General features: G+C 42.3%; 1 protein-coding gene across 1 annotated transcript in view; it reads right to left on the bottom strand.

The window, feature by feature from the left end:
• klhl5 (kelch-like family member 5) overlaps positions 1-16,910 on the bottom strand; it is a 28,854-nt gene extending 11,944 nt beyond the window's left edge. The window contains exons 1-5 of the mRNA XM_069697479.1: positions 16,167-16,910; positions 11,906-12,094; positions 5,857-5,993; positions 4,642-4,838; positions 3,230-3,442 (exon numbers count right to left, since the gene is read on the bottom strand). Coding sequence (XP_069553580.1) covers positions 3,230-3,442; positions 4,642-4,838; positions 5,857-5,993; positions 11,906-12,094; positions 16,167-16,792 — 1,362 coding nt within the window. The 5' untranslated portion in view covers positions 16,793-16,910. The remainder of the gene's footprint in view (positions 1-3,229; positions 3,443-4,641; positions 4,839-5,856; positions 5,994-11,905; positions 12,095-16,166) is intronic.
• Positions 16,911-22,084: the final 5,174 nt, after the last annotated feature.

The following is a 22,084-nucleotide window of genomic DNA, read 5'->3' as shown; positions in this document are numbered from 1 at the left end:
ACACACACACACACACACACGGGCACACACACACGTACGCGCACAGGCACACATACACCCACTGGGAGAAACACAGCGATGTACATTTTTCATGCTTCACCCCCGTGCAAATTTTTTTTGAAAGACATGCTCTTGGCCTTACAAGCACCTGTCCTTTCCACCTTGACTTCTCATTAAAACCACTACATTTGCAGCAGCCCCTTCAGGACGGAAACATCTAGTCAGTTAACGGATTAGTTAATCCACAGGTTTTTCTTAAAAACAAAAACAATTGAATTTGAATTGTCAAAAATATCTTACAAACTGTTGTACAACTGTTGGGTTCACACTAGCAGAACACCAATGCTCAACTGAGAAGAGTAGACCGAGTGTGTGTATGTGTGTGTGTCTGTATTTGTGTGACAGTGGTAATGAGGAGCAGGGATTAAAGGTATTAATCTGGTGAACTGACATCCCCTTGATGAGTAATCGCATGGCGGCCTAGATCGAGAGCTGACTAATTGGTTGATGAATATTGATCGGTTGTCTGTGTGAGGTTTATATGTCACTTTATTGGCATTTCACAGCTCATGAGGTTGCTGAATGTTAATTCATTTGTCAGTTTGGCGTGGTGGTTTGGAGGGGGATGGGCTGTCACACATGATGCAGTGTTAAGGGTAGAAGCAGCCCTCAGCTCTGTGCCTCTTCTGCTTTCAGTCTGTCTGCTCTGTTGCCATTCTGCCACTTTACCTCTCTGCCATCCATCTTCTCCTCTGATTACACGTTACATCTTCTTCTGATTTCAGCTGACCAGGACAAAGTCGCATATCCGAGGTGTTTGGACCGTATTCGACACAAGTGCAAAACGGAGCTGCATAGATGTGGGCAGAGACGGTGGGGGTACAAAGCTCAAGGGAAGTTTTATCTCTACAGTTTCCTTATATATAGTGAGGGAGATTACTGACGAGGGAGATGAGGAGAACAGATAATTTAGCTGCTGCAGTTAAGATATCACACTTAATTAAGGTTTAAATGTATGGGAATGTGTGTGTCTGCAGCTGAAGCCCCAGGCAGTAAGTGAGGCTCTGCCTAGCATATAAACTTCTGCTACACAAGCTAGACAGAGCTTGGAGACATACACTTATATGCACAGACATGCAAACAAAACAAACAAACAAACAGAATCATGGTTGTGAATTATGGTAAGCATAATAGTTACAGTCTCTACAATTGTCTGAAGAGGACAGTGAGACAGACTGAGGGACAGGTTATAGCCAGGAGGAGGGAAGCGAGAAAGCAGGAGACAAATTTGGTCATGAAAACCAAGCAGCAGATCACCCAGAGGAACACTGATACACACTCTTGTCTTGTACTTTGCTGTGAGAGAGACAAAGAAATGAGAAGTTTTGACAGCTCCCACAATAAGCTCCTTCAACGTGGCTATAGCTTCAAAATGTATTGATTGCTGCCACAAAAACAGTATTAAAAGAATGTGCTCTTTGTTCGTGAATGTACTTTATCTTTTCACAGTTTGCTTTTTGGCAGAACACAGATTCATTTTTATCCATTCTGATAATTTGAGAGTGAGAAAAAACAAGTGACAACAAGAAAGAAGGAAACATTCAATAGGAAAATGGAAAACATGAAGTGACAAGAGAGGAACAGATGATCATGCAGAGGCAGATATAGACCTGTTCCACGTTATTAATATGCATCAAGATTACACAACGGATCGGCATCTGCATGAATACTAACCATATAAGTGGATCATGAATCAACCTGGCAGGACTAAGCTACACTTTGCTTTTCAATGAATTTAAAAATTCAGTGTTTAAGCTACCAGATTCATTCAGTCATGGCGAGCTGCCAACATACTTGCCATGGGAAATCTGGTCCTCTTGTTACCCTACATAAAACCAATTTCAGTGGGTTTTACACAGTGAGGTATGCAGATTTTTTAAATTTGGGAGAAAGAGTTGGCTTTGGCTTTAAACTCACCCGGAGTCAGAGTACTAAATTGATATCTGGAGGGAGAAAGTTGAATCAGTGCATCTCTGATTGTTACATCTTCTAACAGTCCTGTATGTTGCTATGAGCTCTTCGCACGTCTCACCTGGACCATCAATCACCTCACCAACAGACGGCAGTATGTGAGGCTTCACAACTGTGTGTCTGATGTGGTGGTTTGCAGCAAGAGGGCCCCGCAGGGCACGGTGCTCTCCCCCTTCCTGTTCTCCCTGTCCACATCAGACTTCAGGTACAACACTGACTGCTGCCACATCCAGAAGTTCTCTGATGATACGGCCTTCGTTGGACACGCATCAGAAAGGAACGATCTGCAGTACAGGGAGGTCAACGCTGACTTCTTCGACTGGCGTGATCTCAATCACCTCGGGATTAACGCCAGTAAAACGAAGGAGATGGTGATTGATTTCCGCAGGAAGGCAACACCAACTACACCGGTGAACATCCAGGGATTGGACATTGACATTGTGGACACTTATAAATTCCTGGGTGTTCAAACTCAACAATAAACTGGACTGTTCGGACAACACAGATGTCCTCTTCAAGAAGGGCCAGAGTCGGCTCCATCTGCTGAGAAGATTGAGGTCCTTCGGAGTCTGCAGGACTCTGCTGAGGACATTCTACAACACCGTGTTGGCGTCTGCCATCTTTTATGCAACGGTCTGCTGGGGCTGTGCAGGTACAGAGAGGGACAGGAGACGACTGAACAAGCTGATCAAAAGGGCCAGCTCTGTCCTGGACAGTCCTCTGGACTCCATAGAGGAGGTGGGTGAGAGGAGGATGTTAGCCAAGCTGACATCGATCATGGACAACACCTCTCACCCTCTCCATGAGACTGTAGGAGCTTTAAGCAGCTCCTTCAGCGGCAGACTGCTGCACCCTCAGTGCAGGAAAGAGCGCTACCGCAGGCCGTTTGTTCCGACGGCTGTCGGACTTTGAACACCACCTTAAAATACGCACTGTATGTCATAGCACCTGACACTTTATTTCATCCCAAGTTGTATTTATTTATTTCTGTGTATATAGTTTGTGTGTGTATTTATTCATTGGTCTTACTTTTTCTAAAAAAAAAATATTTTGATCCATCTTATTTTTATTGTGTACGTATTTGTAATTGTTGCTTATTGTGTGTGCACCTTTTTTCCAAACTGTGTTTCTACGGTGCTGTGATGACAACATTTCCCCACTGTGGGATTAATAAAGTCTTATCTTATTTTATCTCTACCTGTGGCTGCAGCAGCGGCATTCTGATATGAGCCAGCAGCAGCGGCAGGTGGCGTTGGCGAGTGGAGGCATCATGGCGGACCCACATCAGCAAAGAGGTTATTACTGTCTCCTCGTCTGGCACATTGATGTCATCAGATGTGAGCAGCCTTTCCATCTCCTCCAATGGGAGTAACAGGAACTCCTGGCCTCCAACTACCTCCAGAAAGTGTTCCTGGTGGATGAAGAAAGTTTGAAGAAAAGGTTGAGAAGAGTGGAAAAGAAAAGAGTAGTAACGCATTGAATAATGTATTACAGTAAAATAAGGGGAATAAGAGATAGATATTAAGCTGGAAAAAAAAAAGGTCTGGATGAGAGAAAATTTATGTTGAATAATTCAGGTATAGAATGGGGAGAGAAGAGGACTGAAACTAACCATCATATCCAATATCGATTAATCTGACAAATATTTTTTAAATGAATAAATCAATTATTTGGTTTATAAATGGTCAATAAATAATAAATAATAATAAGTGTTCTTTACGGCTCTCTACAAAGCAAATAATGTATTCAAAATTCTCTTTTTGGCTGACATGCAGTGCAAAACCATATAGTCAACTATCACAAAATACAATCTTATTTGTTTTTATTTATTTGTTTATATATGTTTCAAGACGTATGATCTATAAAAAATAGAAAATGGGAAGAAACACATGTAACAAGTAAAAGTCATCTGCATTGGAGGAAAAAAAATAGAAATGTAAACAAAGTCGATTTTTCTCTACCAAGTCACTTGATTGTATGGCTCTTACATAAAGGCTGTACAGTAATAATCCTGTAAGCTTTGTAAGTGTTTATGAACGTGTGTGAGTGAATTACAGACAAAGACAGTCACATTCAAATAAAGGCACCTAAATGACATAATTACCGCAGATTAAACTTCAACAATAATCCATTTAGCGAGAAACAGACAGCGAGAGAAAGGAACAGTGTCACTGAGAGACAGACACATGGAGAGAGGCAGGGTGAAAAATGAGACATGTAAAGGCAGGAGAGAACAAGAAAAATAATAATCACGTCGATGAAGGAGCTATTTCACCGTCACCATAGCAACTCTGTGCTGCAAAACAGCCATTGTGGCAATAATGGTGTGCGGTGTGGAATGAATGAGAAGCCAATTTGTTACCAAGAAAAAAACTGTCCAAAGTCTTACAGGGGAAAGGTGTACAGAGGCTAGGAGGATAGGATCGAAAGGGAGAGGCAACAGAAACCTGGTAAATGTTCTTGCATGTATCTTGTAAATCCTAAACATCACCTGTAGCCTACCTGAATCCACATCATTTTCAGACCTATATTTCCCAAGGCAGTCGCTTCATTCATTTTCTTGCGGCGTCTCTGTAAGCAGTGGAAGATATGAACCGACTGTGTACCCACCATGGTGTAGGCGTGAGCGGCCCTCTGCAGGTCATGGCAGCCCTGAGCATCAGCATAGGAGCGGATGCCGAGACAGTTGGAGGGGTGGAGCTGCTTCATGAGGAAGGAACAGCAGGCCGTAACCACAGATGACAACTGCAGCAGGCAGGAGGCTGACAACAGAGACTCAATGGTGTCCTCCCTCAACTCCAGACGACCTGGACAGGGAACAGTAAAGGACAAAGAGGAAGATTAATTAACCACAACCATGGAAGCTTTCTAACAGATGCACTATTTCTGATGAAGAGATCACATAGATGCGCACATGCATAACAATAGCAATTTTGAGTGATCTTTGTGAACAGATTATTATGATGATCTAAAAAATATTCAGAGTGAGGTGACACGGGTTAATGCAGTGGTGTAAACACCGAGTAGTCTCCCTGATGTTAAAGTTAAAGCTCACACGGAGTTCAAACTTTCACTTCACCTGAGGAAACCATGTGCATGTACACTAAAGACTTCTCGTATTGGAAACCAGGCCATTTTTTTCTAGTCCTTTTAGCAAACAATCAAACAAACAACAGCAAATCCCATGAAAACACCAATTATGCATCCGTCACTCAATACTTTTAAATTGTCCTACCCTGACTGTGGCATCACAACAAGCCCATTTGGTCCTAATAAAGATGTTAATTGTAAATTGAAAGTATAGGGTGTTTACCAAAAAAGCATAAACATTATCATCAGTGAGTCCACAGTTTAGTTCCCACCCTGGCTGGACCTTAACTGATTTCCTTCAATCGCTCTATTTCTCCTGATTTCTTCTGCTTTTATCTAATAAAAGCTGAATGCTCAAAAAAAGCGATGTATAAAAAAGGAAACATATTATTCAAAAATATGTTATTTAATTTTCAAAAACATGTTCAATAAGTCTCTAAAACAGAGGGTCAGTGCATCATTGTTTGTTTTAAGCTGTGGGTTAATAAACATTTGGTGACTTAAGTGACTATTTAGTGCTGCAGCATGGTATAAAGGAAAGTGAATAGCAGTAATAGAGTGCCAGAGTGGATGGTAATGAAGGAACATGCCGCATCGGTTGACAATTCAATGTTCCTATCAATTCCTAAGTCTTTTGATAATAAACAGTATGCATTTTAGTGATGTGGGAGGTTGTTTGTGTATTTAAATAAGGATTTGAACAGGTCACATCAGTACACCATATAAAGTGTGTACCTGTGTATGCATATTGCACCAGGACCCACAATGCATCAGGGTCTACTCCTTCCATCTTCACCTCCTCCTGCTTGGCCTCCCGAACATCACTGGTGAACATTGCCGCAAAGTAGTCCGACACAGATGAGAGGACCAGTCTGTGAGAGGAGAGAGTGTCAGGCGTCAGTCAGAGAGGATGGGCAGCTGTAATGGAGCCACAGAGTACTTTCACCTTGCTGATAGGATGAGTCTGGGCTGAAAGGCAAAAAGACACAGAACAGAGAGGGAAAGGGCAGCCTGCGGACGATGAGAGAACCACGAGGCACAACAAGATCATCCTGTAAATAAATAAGAAGGCAGATACACCAGTAACATCAAAGTAATTAGAATCCTCAAATTAAACAGCTTGTCGGAGGATTTAACATCCGCTGAATCTGATATTCATGTCCACCTCATACAACAAGTTTGAACTTTCCTCTCACGTGGTTCATGTTAATGTAAGATACAGACTTATGTCTGAATAAGAACTTTAGTTAACTTTTACATCAAAGTCATTATCATAGGCTTGAGCTCATAACATTTCTTAATTAAATGCTATCATACAAAATATAAAGACTGTGTGTCAAAACAGTTAACTAATTCAACACATATGCACTTAAGGGAAGTGTAAAATAGCCTATTAGTTCTTGTATTATTACATTTACTTCCCCTACAAATAAATCAAATCTGAATAGGACTCTCATCATGTATCTTCCTCTCTCTGAAGAGATGTTATTGAAAACAACATTAACAAAAGCACGAGATCTGCCTGAGGCAACTCCAGCTGTTTATATATCAAGAGGAAACTGAGGATAAAGAGCTGCAGATGTTTGTGTCAAAATGGATCAAGTTTTCCATCGACAACAAGTTTTTAATATCGTATATCGACACATTTTTGAGGAAGATTGACTTGAGCTCATGTATTTGTTAAGGATTACTCATCTTTTAACTAGTGCCACATTAGAAGATCTCTAAATTATGTGAATCTAAGTTGATGTTTTTAAAAGGTGTTTTCTCACATTAAAGCAAGATTTCTGTAGTGATGCAATGTGGAGCCATAGTTTGTCCTAAAGAGGGATGACATTAAGAGGATTTTCATTATTGATTCTTCTACTTATTACTCATTTAGTCTTTAAAAAGCAAGACAATTGTGAAAAAAGTCCTGTTATAACTTCCCACAAGCTGAGGACCTGTATTCAGTGTGGATGCAATTAATGATTATTTCCATTATTGATTAATGTCTCGATAATTTTCTCAAGTAGTCGATTTTGTATTTAAATAGTTGAGATTTATTGACAAGTGTTGAAGAAAGCCCAGGGTGCAGCCTAAAATGTCTTGTTTTGTCACGATCAACAGTCCACAACCAAAAGACATTCAGTTTATTACCATTGAAGACTGAAGGAACCAGAAAATATTCACATTTAAAAAGACGGAATCACAGAAGTTTTAAAAGAATCTATTCAAAAAATTACTCAATTTATTTATCTATTATCAAAACAGTTTGTAGCTCCAGTATTCAGATGCCTATTTGAGCGGATAATGTCATCAGCATTAACTAATATATTTTGCAATGAAAAGCTTAGATTCCTCACATTGAAGATGCTGTAACCAGGAAATGTTTGACATTTTTGAAACTATGAATACATTATTAAAATAACTGCAGATAAATTTTGTTTTGCAACTCCAGACTTAACATAGTGCTGTTATCCGACAGGCCATACATTTCACAACAGGCAAACATAAAAACAATTAATTACAATGGGTCACTAATATACTGCCGCTCATACAGTTTACATAGTCCTTCTTTTCTTGTTTCATGGTGCAATTTCAATGTTTTTTGGCTGACTTTCCCCTGTGAATAAAAAAAAAAATTCTCTTTATTCACAATTCATTTCGTTAATTGCCCATGCTTAATATTAGGAAATACTAAAATTATTTCCACAAAACTCCTAGAAACATAAGACACAGCCTCAACCAGATCAAGTGCTGCCATGCAGTATAAAAGATTTCCAATCTGTGCAGTCACAGAGGAGATGGTGCAGTTTGCATATGTCATTCAAACAGCTGAGGTCCTGGAAAAGAGAGATAGAACCGGCTTCATATGAGGTCAATGCAACATTTAGTGCTGGGAGAGTCTGAGAGAGAAGTTATACTGCTTAATGGGAAGCAAGGGATATGAAAGACAGAGAGACATAATCGTAAGGTCACTTGTAAGAGACAGTTAATTAATTCCCTTCTGGAACAATCTATTACCCTTTCATGTCACTATGAAGTTCAACACAATCGCATCAACATCTAGGTTTCAGCCATGTACCAAAAAGTAAGTGTTTGGGATTATTTCATTTGTCTTTGGACATCTTTAAAATGAAAGATTCAAAATCTCAGTGATATGTGCTATTATTATCCCAATCTAACTATGGTTGATGAGAAGTAAATGGATTGTGATGAAGCTATAACACCATTACAGAGTTGCAACGATTACATGTTTAATTGATTGAATGAAAAATAATAAGCAGCTGCTTTGAAAAGAGATCTTTTGTTTGAGTCATTTTTCAAGGAATTGCTAAATGTGACCTTGTTCCATTTTTGTGAGGATTTTGTGCTTTTTTTTTTGTTTGAACTATTTGTATACTGAATTAAGTGTAAGGATTATTGGCTAAACAAAACAAGGCATTTGAAGACATCCCCTTCAGGACTAACTGAGAAAATATTCACCAGATTAATAAATACATAAATGTCACTTGGCACCTGACTGACATTAAACAAATGTTAACGTTAAAATGGCTTTGTGTACGTTTACAATGTTCTGCTCATTTACTGCTCCACAGTTGTGTGTTCTAAATGTGTTTAGTTTTTTTTCTTACTTCATGGTCAACAAACCTGAACATGTGAATGATGTGCATGAACTGCACATGTATAGTATATGTTGTGCACATAGGCATAATCTCATTACTGAATTTGACACTGGGACCTTGACAGATAGCCTGAAGCAGAGAAAAGCGAAATGTATGTATGTGTGTGTGTGTGTGTGTGTACACGCGTACCTGCGTGTGCATTGTGCAGACAAAGATGTCAAAATACACTATAGTCAGCAGGAAGTTGTTCTGTCAGTATTCCAGCCAGGTATCTCTTTCTTATCTTCCTCTCTCCCTGGCACACACAAGCTTAAATTTTCATGTGGGTCTCTGTCTGACTTGCTGAGAGCGACACAAGCTATATACAGCAGTAGGATATTTACACAAAAAACACAAATGCAGTGCGCTGAAGACAGAGACATGACAGGCAGTGTGTCACACTGTAATGGAAAGAGCAGAGAGTCGACAAAATGCCAGAGAGACGGGAGCAGGAAGCAGACGAGTTGGACTCAGGAAAGGAGGGCAAGAGCTGGAAACTGAAAACTAGGTCTGTTTGTGTTTGGAGTGTGGATGTGCTGCTTCTTGCAGAGATACAGAAGTGAAGAAAAACAACAAGCGGGTTGTGAAAGTTACTTGATTATTGTGACTTTTCTCTGCACACAGGAGTGGAGGAGAAGGACTTATACTTACTAGTCATAATGATGGCGTCGCTCTATAACAACATGTTTGTCTACCTTTCAGCTGGTCAGACAGAAATTCTTCAACAAACACTGGCTGTATTGCTATGAAATTTAGTACAGACATTCATGGTGCCCAGCGCATTAATCCTAATGACTGTGTTGATCCCCTGCAGCGCCACATTTTTCTTTTTGGATAAAATGTCTCAATAATGATAAGAAGAATTACCACGAAATTGAGTAAACACATTCGTGTGACCCTCAGAATGAACTCTCTTAACTTTGTAATATCTTATATTCATCTGCTACCATTTTTTTGGGAGTGAAAAAACATGATGTTGATATTTTGGCCAAAATGTGAATATCAATAACAATTGTGTGAAAAGATATATCATGGAGGCAAGATATTTTATAGTTTAATGTAAAATTACTGTCCAAAAGGACATTAGTGCACTGAAACAGTCAACTTCATTGTAAATGTAAGAATAATCATGTATAACTATAAATTTTTTTTTAAAAACCCACAAATAAAACAATTCGTAATTTACCCAAAGCATCTTTTTATGTATTATATTCTGCAAAAAAAGAGTTTTCATGTAAAACAACTTGTTCGCTGATACCAATTCATCTGTGATGGGTCAATATCAGTCAATAAAATCGGCCAACCAATAAAACGGCCCGGCCCTGTTTCTGACATGCTACAATACTTTCAACAGAACCCATTCAGAAATGTCTCATCCACTGAATGGGACACGATCCCCGATGGTTACTTCGAAAAGTCCTTCCTAGAATAGGCCGTGCTCTGCTCTTTAACAGAGGTGCTGAGGTTAACCTGATGTACATTTGCAAAACCAACCAGTTAGTGTTCATCCTCAAAATCGTTTGTCTTGTAAAACCAACCTTGTAAAATCTCCAGTGCACAGCTGATTCCCTGAGCTTTTCTACAAGGCCTTCCAGTACTGTGAATCACAGGGACCCGAACTGGGCAAGCATGGCTGTAGACTCTTTGTATTGCAGTGATAAAAACAGAAAACAACCACAGTATGCACATAATGAGCCTGAGATGTAAACCGGTTCATTTACAATAAAGATAAAAAGAGGTAATGGTATACTTAATCAAATTTACAGAAGTTCCCTGATGGGGAACAAAAAAAAATATTTGCAAGATGTATTTGTATGCAGTGCTGCCCCAGAGTCAAAAGGTACAACTGTGCTCTACTTTTTTTTATGTACACAAAGAGTTTTGCTCAAAGTGCGCAGTGTGCAACAAACCCCACAAGAAATATGCTGCTATATACAATACAAGTGGCCTATTCAGCAGGTACGCTACATTTGTTTGTTTGTACACGTAAGATGGAGAAAGAGAAAGAGGGTGTATGATTTTGGTGTTCCCAGAAAAGCATTTTTATCCTACACATACAATAAATCAATTGCTAACAAAACAACCACTTTCAAACAAAGATGTCTTACTCCCACCCCCTCTGCTGACACGCACACAATCTACAATCTACACACACAGTAGTACACACAACAACAACTTCAGACGCCGACACACTCTTTCACATACGCCATTAGGATTCTCGTACAGCAGGGTCTTTTGTTTGTCACCATCTGTGCCTGGAGGACTAAATCAAATGAGGCTGAAAAGGAAAGCAGCGAGAGAAAAGCAGTCTCTCTGCTGGTGGAGGGACACTTTTCTGTCTCATCCTTGTGCAGATGGACCCGGCTGCTACACCAGTGGCCACATGCCCAGAGAGCAACGGATCTGGGTAGTGGGGGCTATGAGATGGACAGCAGCCACACGTGTGTGTGTGTGTGTGTGTGTGTGTGTGTGTGTGTGTGTGTGTGTGTGTGTGTGTGTGTGTGTGTGTGTGTGTGTGTGTGTGTGTGTGTGTGTGTGTGTGTGTGTGTGTGTGTGTAAGTGATGCATGATTCAGACTCAGTTGACTACACTACACTATGGAGATACTACAAAAAATAAAAGGGGATTTCTTATGAGCATGACTGTTTTTCTGCTGCTTCTGAAAGATTCTTTCCAAACTGTGTCCTGTGTGCATGTGTCATCATATGTGTCATCATGTGTGTGTGTGTGTGTGTACATGCGCAGATGTTGTGGTGCATGTGTCAGTATTTCTTGCACAAATTACTTTTAATGCTCCTGCATGTGTGTGATAGAAGAATGATTATTCTCAATATCAATTAATCTACTGATTACTTTTCTAATTACTTGATTGATTGTTCTGTCATCAAATAGTGAAGAATTGCTCATCACATTGTCTCTGCTATCTTTAGGTTTCCCTGGCTCTGGAAAATCCACAATATCAGGACTTTTCACAATTTTTGACTCCTTTTGGCCCAAACAATTCAAATCACAAGTAAGAGACGAAGTGATAATGAGAATAACGATTAGCTGCCGCTCCAATAGCAAATCAGTACCTCTATTGACCGTCACAATATTTGCTGTGCGTGTGTAACATTTCAGTGTTTCTTTGCGCCCACCTGTGTGCAGGTATCCTTCTTTCTCCAGCCACCAGTATGACATCACACAGCTCTCTGGTCCTCAGGTAGCCCTCCATCTTGCGAAAGGTGACGTCAGCATGGGACAGAGCAGTGAACATAGCCTCCTCTGGACATGCGCATGGCTCCATCGACACACATGAGGACAGCGTGGCGCTGCTGTTAGACGTTCTGTGCCCACACAGACAAACACAAACAAACAGAAGGAGACAGAAGATTTGAGTGCGTGTGTCAATGCTCTCTTTTGTTTAAGACAAACAGACAGATGTGTGGAGAAAGGAGCACCAGCTGCTGTGTCTCTTCCATGTGCCGTCTCTGTCGTTCCCTCACATGTATTTACTTTGTCCTTCATTTTTCAATACGGTTACTTTATGTTGCCAGAAGCAGACAAAAGCTCTTTAATGAACCAATTACTAGGAGTAAATGGCCAGATAAATTTAGCCCACTTAAAAGAGAATCTGCCAATTAAATAGCTGTGGGAACGGAGCTCATAGGATATGCAGTAATTTACTCTGCTCCCTAACGGCAACCAGTTTTCCTGTATCTATACTATCAACGGGAACACAAAGCAGGGTTTTGGGCCAGGATGGCTTCAACGTTGGCGTTTGAGTTTGTCCGTGTGCGTCTGTGTTTGACATGGATGAGCACTAAAATATGGCTACCCTGTGAATCGTCAGCCATCATGGCTCCCAAACCAGCATTTAATTTATGTGAGCCAGAGCTGTACCTCCATTTCTAAATTAACAGAAGTGTCAGGACTGGCCCTCCAGCACGAAGAGATGAAAACTAAACGGATACTCAAAGGATGCTATTATTTCAAGTCCGCACTCTCAAATCACACTCTTTTAGAGATGTGGATGAAGCTTAGGAGGGCATTAGAAAATGTAGCTTGTGTACAAAACATTGTATTATCTGTAAAAACTGGATTATCTAAAACAGGATAGTCAAATCATAATGAATCCTTCTCCTGTGTATGTGTAATGTGTCCTATTTCTGGCCCTTTTTTCCAAGTCCTTTAACTGCTTAGTGCTGCAACATCTTTTTGAAACACGTTTGCAATTTAGTTGTGTAAAAAATAAATCTGTTTTTCTATATTGCCATTTTAGTGATGCTGACATTTATTAAATGTCGGTCCACCTTAAAGGAAGGATCTATCCTGTTATTCTTTTTTGGGTCAAAGGGTTTCACTCTTTCAGATGAATAGTTTTATAGCAGCTGTAATAAATGTTTTCATATTAGCAATGGATCAAGTGACTAAGCATACGGAGAAAGTTGTTGCTTGCAGTGACAAACCCTCCGAGAATTGTGTACCGACTCTACAGCTCCTCCCAGCTCAGGGAACTTTACATCTCGTAGCTCCTTGTTTTCAGATTCTCTCGTCTACAACTTCACTGTTTTGGTTCAGTCTTAACACCCTCATTAGCTTCATTTTTATCCGCAGCAGGCAGCTGTCTTCAGCAAAATATTCTCTGAGCTCCTTCGTATGCAACCTGCTCAGCACCAAACACAGCCAGCGCACATAGTGGAGCTCTTTTTTGTTTCAGCATTTGATGGGAGCTAAAAGAAGATGGAATATTGCACTTACATATGTCTGTGCACAGAAACATGACTCCTAATTAATAACAATGTAGCTCCATACCTGCTGGATGTGCCAGCAGGCTCTGCATGATAACAAGTTCACTGTATCAACATGGAAGTTGACAATACATCAGTGCAGTTTCTTTCTGCTACCATAAGAAGCCAAACTCAGAGACTGCAGGTTTAAAGCTCTCTGAGGGAAATGAGTGATTCGTGACTTTAAATGAAATTAGCTTGACTTAAAGAATAATCATTACCACTGTTAAGAAAAAGATCGGTGCATACGATGTAGAGAGTAAGTGTATTTATGCGCAGATTTAGACTTGTGCTGCCGCTGATGTGCTGCTGTGGGAGTAATCTTTCCTCTGGCTCTATCAGTCTCTTATCCCCACTTTTAGATCTCCAACTAATCTCATCATTCACTCACTTCATTCCACCTCATCCCATTATCCATCTTTGCCTCCATTTTTTTCTCTTCCCTATCCCGTTCTAACTCTCCAAGGAGGCTTTTTGGCTAGCTTTCCTGCCCTCTAGTCCGTATGTGTGTGTGTGTGTGTGTGTGTGTGTGTGTGCATGTATTTGTGTAAGTGTGTATGTAGACGAATGGTGTGGCTAAATACTGCCAGAGGAGATGGCTTTGAAGTGGGGGAACGCTGCCTTCCAGTCCCCTTAACTGAGCCTGGCAGGCACTCAACATGGACAGAGAGAAAGAGAGAGAGACAGAGAGGAGAAAGGGAGAGTGTGTCTAGGGCAAATCAACACCATGCAGCCAGATTCTTTAAACCCTGCACCAGGCAAGGACACTCACCCGACTGTCATTCAGTGTCTCTCTCCCGGCCTCTCTCTCTCTTTTAGGCACACATTTGCACGCACACTTTCCGACACATTAGCAGGGAGAAAAGAGAAGGCAAATGAAAGGCCGAGGGTGGGCAGAGATGAACATGGGACAGAAGGAGAGAGAGAGGGTAAGTAAGGGAGGCGCACCAGGATTAAATGGGGGAAAGCTGGGTGGGGTGTGAAAGAGAGAGGAGGAGATGAGTGGAGCCGAGCCGAGCAGGGCCGTCAGCCACTCTGGGATTCTGTACGCGTCCTTTCCCGTGATGACATTTGGGATTCTGCCACACGCGTTCCTGGAGTATCATACAGTACGCAGGAGCTCTCGGAGGGAGAGGATGAATCGCACACAGAAAGACATAAACACACATTCACATCACCGAACAAACATGCTCAGAGCTGCACATGTATACTGCAAAAACTAATCTCTGTGTTGGTATGGCAACCATGATGTGCGCAAGGACATGGCTGCATCATTGTACAAGTACAATACATACACAAAACCCATTCAAACTCAAATCATGACATGTTTCTTTGCCTATGGTGTGTGTGTGTGTATGTGTGTGTGTGTGTACATGTCTGTTACTATAAGGCAGAAGTAATTTTCTGTGTAAGAGCTGCCAGACTTCCATCATCACTGAAAATATAACATCAAGCCTTGCATAGCAATCGATATTTTTAAAACCTTATTTCTCTCCATTCTCTCCCTGCCCCTCACACACAACACACACACACACACACACACACACACACACACACACACACACACACACACACACACACACACACACACAGACACAAATTAGTGGCGAAAAGAATTGGGTTCAGAATAAAAGAGCATCAGACATTAATCAGTTTTAAAATATATATCAATGTTTGATCCCACCGAGAGCTGTTTTAAATAGTGTGCGCGTGGTGTCCTATGAATCATTCATATTTTCTGATGCATGTCTTGGGAACACTGAATATGATAGGAGGCTTTCAAATGCATAATTTTGGCAGATAAGTAAACACGATATTTCTCTCTTTACTTCCTCACATTTTCTGCTGCAATATAGAAAACAAATGTATCCGAGTACCTGCAGAACAGAAGTTATGGCACCCCAACTGCTTTGTTTTACCGTCTCCATGGCAACTATTCATTAAATGCCTTTTCACATCGCTACAGCCGGATGGCCACACTAATGCAACACACTCCATCATGCATGTGCGCACAAACATGCAGAACTCTAAGGATTATGAACAGAAGCTTCAGACTCAAGACACTGAAAACAAAACAATATAAATGTCAAACGACAGTATACAGCTACATGCAGAGCTCAGCCCTGGATTCATATTGTACATTTGACTCTGAAAATCCCATATTCACAAGAGTGTGCCATTTCTGTTTGTTTGTGTGTATCCTCTAAAAAGAGCCTTTGGGGGGGGTGAAGCCTCATTTGGAGGTTGAGGAGCGAAATCAGTGGACAACATGCTGTCCCAAAGGTACGTCTGAGTAGGCACTTGCTTTGTATACTCCGATTTCGCGCTTCCTTCCGATATTAATAAATTCAGCAGCGCATTGAGAGTTTCCAATGGCCCTGTGATGGTGACAGTCATAAAAAAAAGAGCTGAACACCAAATCAAGTCACCAGAACAAAGTGCTAAAATGGGAAAATTATACATCAAATTACAGTACCGCATTGCTTTTCGGAAAACAAAAAGTTCTTTACTTTTACAAACTTTTCATGGAAATGTACGTTTTGGTCATTTCACAAAACAAACCATGTGACTTTGCACAAATTTTGCCCTTTAAAAAGTCCCAAACTGAATCAAAACTAACAGGCATCACCTGCAGGAGCTGGAGTCCGTTTCCGGGTGGTTGTTGTTCTCCTCGGTGCTCGCGGCTGCCACCAGCGCCGCCGCCGCCGCCTCCTCCTCCTCCTCCTCAGCCCCGACATGAGCGGAAGGCTCGGGTCCCAGCTGGGGCACCGCGGCTTCACCGGGGAGCTCCATACTCTTCACCGGGCGAGAGCGACGATGAGGCGGCGGGGAGACCCACGACAGCGCCGCGGCGGAGCTTCTGCACTCTGGCTGGCTGAGGGAGCGGGGACAGGAGCTCCCCGTCGCTCCAACGGCCGCTCCTCCCGGACCGCCCCGACTCCCCGCCGGATCACCAAACTTTCTGTTGCTGCCGCTGCCGTTACAAAGGTTAGACCCGGCGCTGCCGCTGGCCACCAGACCACCGTGACTCCCCGTGCTCGCGTTTACGCTGCCTGAACTGGAGTTGCTACAGCCGCTAACCGAAGGTCCGTCTCCCGAGCTGCCGCCCGTTCTCCTCCCGGCGAAGTAGTCTCCCAGCGGCGGGGAGTGAGGAGGAGGGACCGCGGGGTGACCGAACCACCTCCATCGGATCCTGAGGATCTGCTTCACATCAAACTCCTTCCGCGAGGAAGAGCCCGAGCCGCTACTCGACATTCCAGGACTCGACACGAGGAAATGGCGCGGGGAGAGATCCCGTGCCGCTTTGCGCTTTAAGAACCGTACACTGCACTGCACGCGCGTCTCTCCTGGCAACCGCGCGCCCTGGATGAAGTGAGCGGAGTGTATGGACAGAGAGGAGAGAGAGAGAGAGAGAGAGAGAGAAGGAGAAGGAGAAGGAGGTCTCCTCAGAGTTTTAACGTTAGTGCCAAAGCCTTTCACGTGCAACCCAAACCACAAACATCTGCCACAAGGACAAACTAATGTCACATTTCTGCCAAATAATGCCGAGCAAGCCACAGGCATTTGGTAGCAGACACGGGGGATGATTATTACCATCAGCATCATTCAACAGGCCAGACATTTAATCAATAATACTTCTAGTAGATGGAAGCCGCCAGCCGGTGTAAGCGAGAGTGCCTGAGATGAAGTCGATTGGTCGTCAACAGGAAATTAATGCCCAACCGCATATATATTTGAATCATCAATGAACTAATTTCTTAGCTAATTAATTAATCATGTGGTGTAGAACATGAAAGAAATTAGTGAAAAATGTAAAATTGCTTCCTTACGACAATAAAACCGAATATGATGCTAAAAACAATGTTTGCCACTTTTAGAATTGCTAAAATTGGTAATTATCAAATAGATGACCGTTTATTTTTTGTTGGTCTAAAAATCGATTATGTATTTTTTATTATTATTATAATTATTATATTATTATTTCGCTTCAGCTCTCCTGTTGCCAATTTTGATTGTCAAATAAATGCAGAAGTCATTTTACAATTAGACATTGCCAACCTTCTCTGGTTACAGCTTCTCCAGTGAGGCTTTACCACAATCACTACATTTTGGATTGAAGACATCATCTTAGGTTCTGTAAAATTGTACCTAATTAAAATAATTTATGGTCAAAATATGGCTAGGGTTGGGTTTAGAAGTCAATGCAATGTTCTTTGTGACTTTGTCTGTGCGTACCTGTAAGTGAAGATGAAGGTTTGAAAGGCCACAGCAGTCATTGCATGTTCATCAAAGACTCTTAACATGTAATGAGGCGATGGACACATCCTCTTTATCATCTTCATTCCCTCCATGTCAGACTGTCTTTACTCGTTCTGAGAGTGTCTATCTGTCTCGCTGCCTCTGAACAATCACATTTTGCTTAGAATCGTACTGCAATAAGCAGACGTGTTGATTTGTTGTTTGAGCGGATATTGAAAACAGAAAGCAGCCAGCATCACTTTGAATTACCACAGCAGGGAACCTGAGTGTCCTTGAAAATGAAATTTCACTTGAGGCCCACCTACCATCACACATGCATACTCACAGAGACACACGCCTCCGGCTCTCCGGTCCAGTGACACCATTTTATTCCCCTTTCTGTGTCTCTCCACAAACCATTACTCCTCTCCATCCATAACTACACCTCCTGCCCATCTACCTTTCCTTCTCCTCCCTCACTTGCCTCCATCTGCAATGCAGCAGCTATTCATAGACAATAATGATCGGTGGGAGTGGGTCCTGAGGGAGCTTTCCCATCCAGACACCCAGGGCACCCTGCGGACAAGCCAGCCAGAACCTTCCTCACTTTCCGCAGTAACCCCGGAAAGACCACAGCCGGAACACCGCGTTCTGGATGGAGTCCCGCCAACAGGAGGGAAGAGATGCTTTAGGAGCCCCAGTCTAGCAAAAATCAATAAGTCAAGCAGCCGAGGTCAGTTTGTGAATTACACAGACGAGAGATGTGTTACTCATAAATTGGCCCTGCAAACTAACAGCCAGGCGCAGGGACTCATTTTTTCCATAAATAAATGACTGAGAAGAGAACTTGAATATGGCCGGTTTAACTTTTACCGCTTTTGTTTGCCAGATTCTGAGAAACAGGGCATCTCTTCAGTTTCAGGACATGCTCATGACTAAGTGCAGGACCACCCTGCTGCTCTATCTGATCAATACTACAAAGTCAATGCACACACAGGCACATAAACACACGCACGCACGCCAAGCCTGCGAGGAAGCATAGAAAAAAAAGCATCAGTATCAATAAGGCAAGGAAATAACAAAGAAGAGTGAAGAGTCAGGGGCAAGATTAAACGGTGAAGTCGAGAAGATATAAATCCAGCCGCTTTTCTTTCTTTAATTAAAACTCCAACCAAGTGATGAAAATGAACTAATTTGTCGAGAAAAAAATGCCAGACTCTAATAGACATATAAAACACACATGACATATGAAAGGTCTAAACTTAATATCAACCCGACTGAGTTGCATTCAACTAGCTGAAGACCAGACTGAAGGCAGAGAGACCACAAAACATGGCAGATCTGAAACTGGCTGCAGTGAAGGCTGGGTAGAGCATCACCGGGCAAGATAAAAACCCAGGGAGCGACCGTGGATTAAAGACTTCAGACAACCATGGACTGCAAAAGATATAATAATTTTGTTGCACTTCATGTGTATCCATCCAATTATTGTTGAAATATTTTGATATTTATGCAATGCGTGATAAATCGCTTATGTATCCCACACAGTTTTTCCTACTCATGTAAACCTGAAGGTGACACTGAAGAAGCATGACTGACAAAAAACGTCTAACTCTCCAAATACTCGTAGTCTAGACTAGTCATGTATGTTGAAATGTCTTTTCTGTCAAAGTGAATGTTGGAGAGACTGTTCGCTCCTTGAAACATAAAACTAGTGATTTTTGTGAATATTCACAACTTGTTGATCGTGTTCAACTGCACAGAGGAGATCGGTACAAAAAGCCTAACCTGTCCATGCTTGAATTCCTTTCCCCAATAGCCATGTCCCCTGGCTGCCAAGGAAGGGTAACTAAATGTAGCCTGTCGGTACCGAGGCTCTTGGTTGCCACAGTGTTGGGAGTATCTGTGCGCTGATGTCCTGGAGCTGTGAACACTGCCTGTGAAAACAAAAAGACCACCATCATCCCCTGTTACCTGCAGCTGTCCGACCGCAACAACAAGGAGCTCAACAACCTGCTACTGGCAAAGATTACTCTTTTCATGGGAGATTCGGCCTTCCTAGCCCACCTTCACTCAAAACTCAGCTAGGATACGCTCCAGTCCCTCTATGACCCTGTTCAGGATAATGGGTGAATGGATATTAACTTTTCTCATACACTAAAGCCCTTGTCTGTCCTATTTTTTATTAGTCACATACCACAGGACTACAATAACCTTGCATGTGACCTTGTGTCAGCAGAACCTGCATATTTTGCACTGGGGCTAATTGCCTGAATAAGGTCCATAACTTAATGTATTAAATAATAGACTGTACAGACTGAAGTCTGCCTTTAACTAAATTATTAATTTGTTTACCTTTCCTGCATATTGATTTCCTCTCTTAATTCTTGCTCGAGCATAAACACTGCATCAGCATCAATTTGGCCACATTCCCTGTTGCAGGGGGGTCCCTCCAAGACGAGAGCGGTAATATATTTACATCAGCATGTGTTCTGGGAAAAGAGAATGGATTTCACATTTCATTTATGTGCTGTCAAGTTTAAGAGCCCCTGTATTAAAGGGATATCTGGATAACTTTATAGCCCTGTCTTTTAAATTTCTACTCAGAAAGGTTCTAACTCCAGCAGAGGTCTGCACACAAGTGTAAAAAAGCTAAGTTCCCAGAGAGTAAACTAATGCATTTCTCCAACACTCACGATGGAAATGCCGCCCTGTTACTGGGGGAGGCTGGGAATGGGGCTCTGAGGGGGAATGAAGCTGAGGAATGATCAGCCATTCGACTCTGGTCTCCTTCAGTTGGATCCAATCATTGGTCACTTGGCGGGAGCCTCCTTGAGCCGCCTACTGTTATTGGTCTCCTGGCTGTGATAGTCCAAAGACATCACTCAAAACTCTCTGGCACAACTTTACAGCTCTATAGCACTCTGGACACACACACACAACCACACCCACCCAAGAATATGACACCATTAAACCCCATTCACACACACTATACACTATATTATCATCCTATTTATATGCATTCACACATGCAAGCATGCATGTCACCCAATACAGGTACACACAGGCAAAAAGGAATCATGCAATCCCGTTTATGTGCACTCTGTACTCTACAAGCATTCAGCTACACACACTCACACACACATAAATATCAATACAGCACCAAATAAAAACAGGTAGCAGTCATCTGGGAAAAGCTGTCGTAAAAAGATTTTATGGGGCCAGAAAGTGAAACATTATCTGTCTGGCCTGGCTTTGATGATCAGCTCATCCCTCATGACTGATGTTCACCCTGCAGTGGCCCTCTTCCAATCTCGGTCTTTTTCCTTCTTCTCTCTCTGTCTTTCTTTTCATCTTCTGTCTCTTCCTTTCACTGCGCTCAGTTTTGAAAACCTCCTCTTACCTCCTTTCCTTCCCACCCACACTCTGGTTTTCTGCCCAATCTCCTCCCCAACCTCAATTTCCTGCTCCCCATGCCAGCTATTATACGAAGACACACAAGGGAATGTGTGTGTGTGTGTGTGTGTGTGTGTGTGTGTGTGTGTGTGTGTGTGTGTGTGTGTGTGTGTGTGTGTGTGTGTGTGTGTGTGTGTGTGTGTGTGTGTGTGTGTGTGTGTGTGTGTGTGTGTGTATGTATGTGTGTAATGGAGGGACAGAGGTGCTCAATCCCTGAGGTGTAGACCTGCAGGGACGACACTGCATAAGCCATTGTTCTATATAGGCTCAGAGGTATACACTCATCATGACTTGTGTACAAAAGCACTCCACACACACACACACACACACACACACACACACACACACACACACACACACACACACACACACACACACACACACACACACACACACACACACACACACACACACACACACACACACACACACACATGTACACATGCACGCACGCACACAGACACACGGCTCTGAAAATTGTGAACCACACTGTACACCCACTATACATTCTGCATGCATACACATAAAAACACAAGGGCGTACTTTCATTCAAGTCACAGCCCATACATCACACACAGGCAGAAACACACACCACGCACACACGGTCACAGTCTGCTTCGGTTGTGTAATCGCAGTGTTGGTTGGTGCTGTAGCTGCAGGCGAGTCCGTCCTTGAGACTCAAAGCAGGCTCAGACTGGCCAAGCAAATAATTACCTCTTCACACTGCCACACCAGCCCCGCCCAAAACATGAATGAGGCAGGGAGTGTGTGACACTGTAATCTAATTGATGTGGAGGCACGATATTCAATATTATCAAACAGAAAATCTATTTCACACTGACAGAAGGACTG

The sequence above is a fragment of the Brachyistius frenatus genome, unplaced genomic scaffold, assembly GCF_029030835.1.
Source record: "Brachyistius frenatus isolate BFR_SWC_R1_liver_20210118 unplaced genomic scaffold, ASM2903083v1 Contig_23, whole genome shotgun sequence".
Classification (NCBI taxonomy): Eukaryota; Metazoa; Chordata; class Actinopteri; family Embiotocidae; genus Brachyistius; species Brachyistius frenatus.
This window is presented reverse-complemented; position numbering and strand designations above follow the sequence as displayed.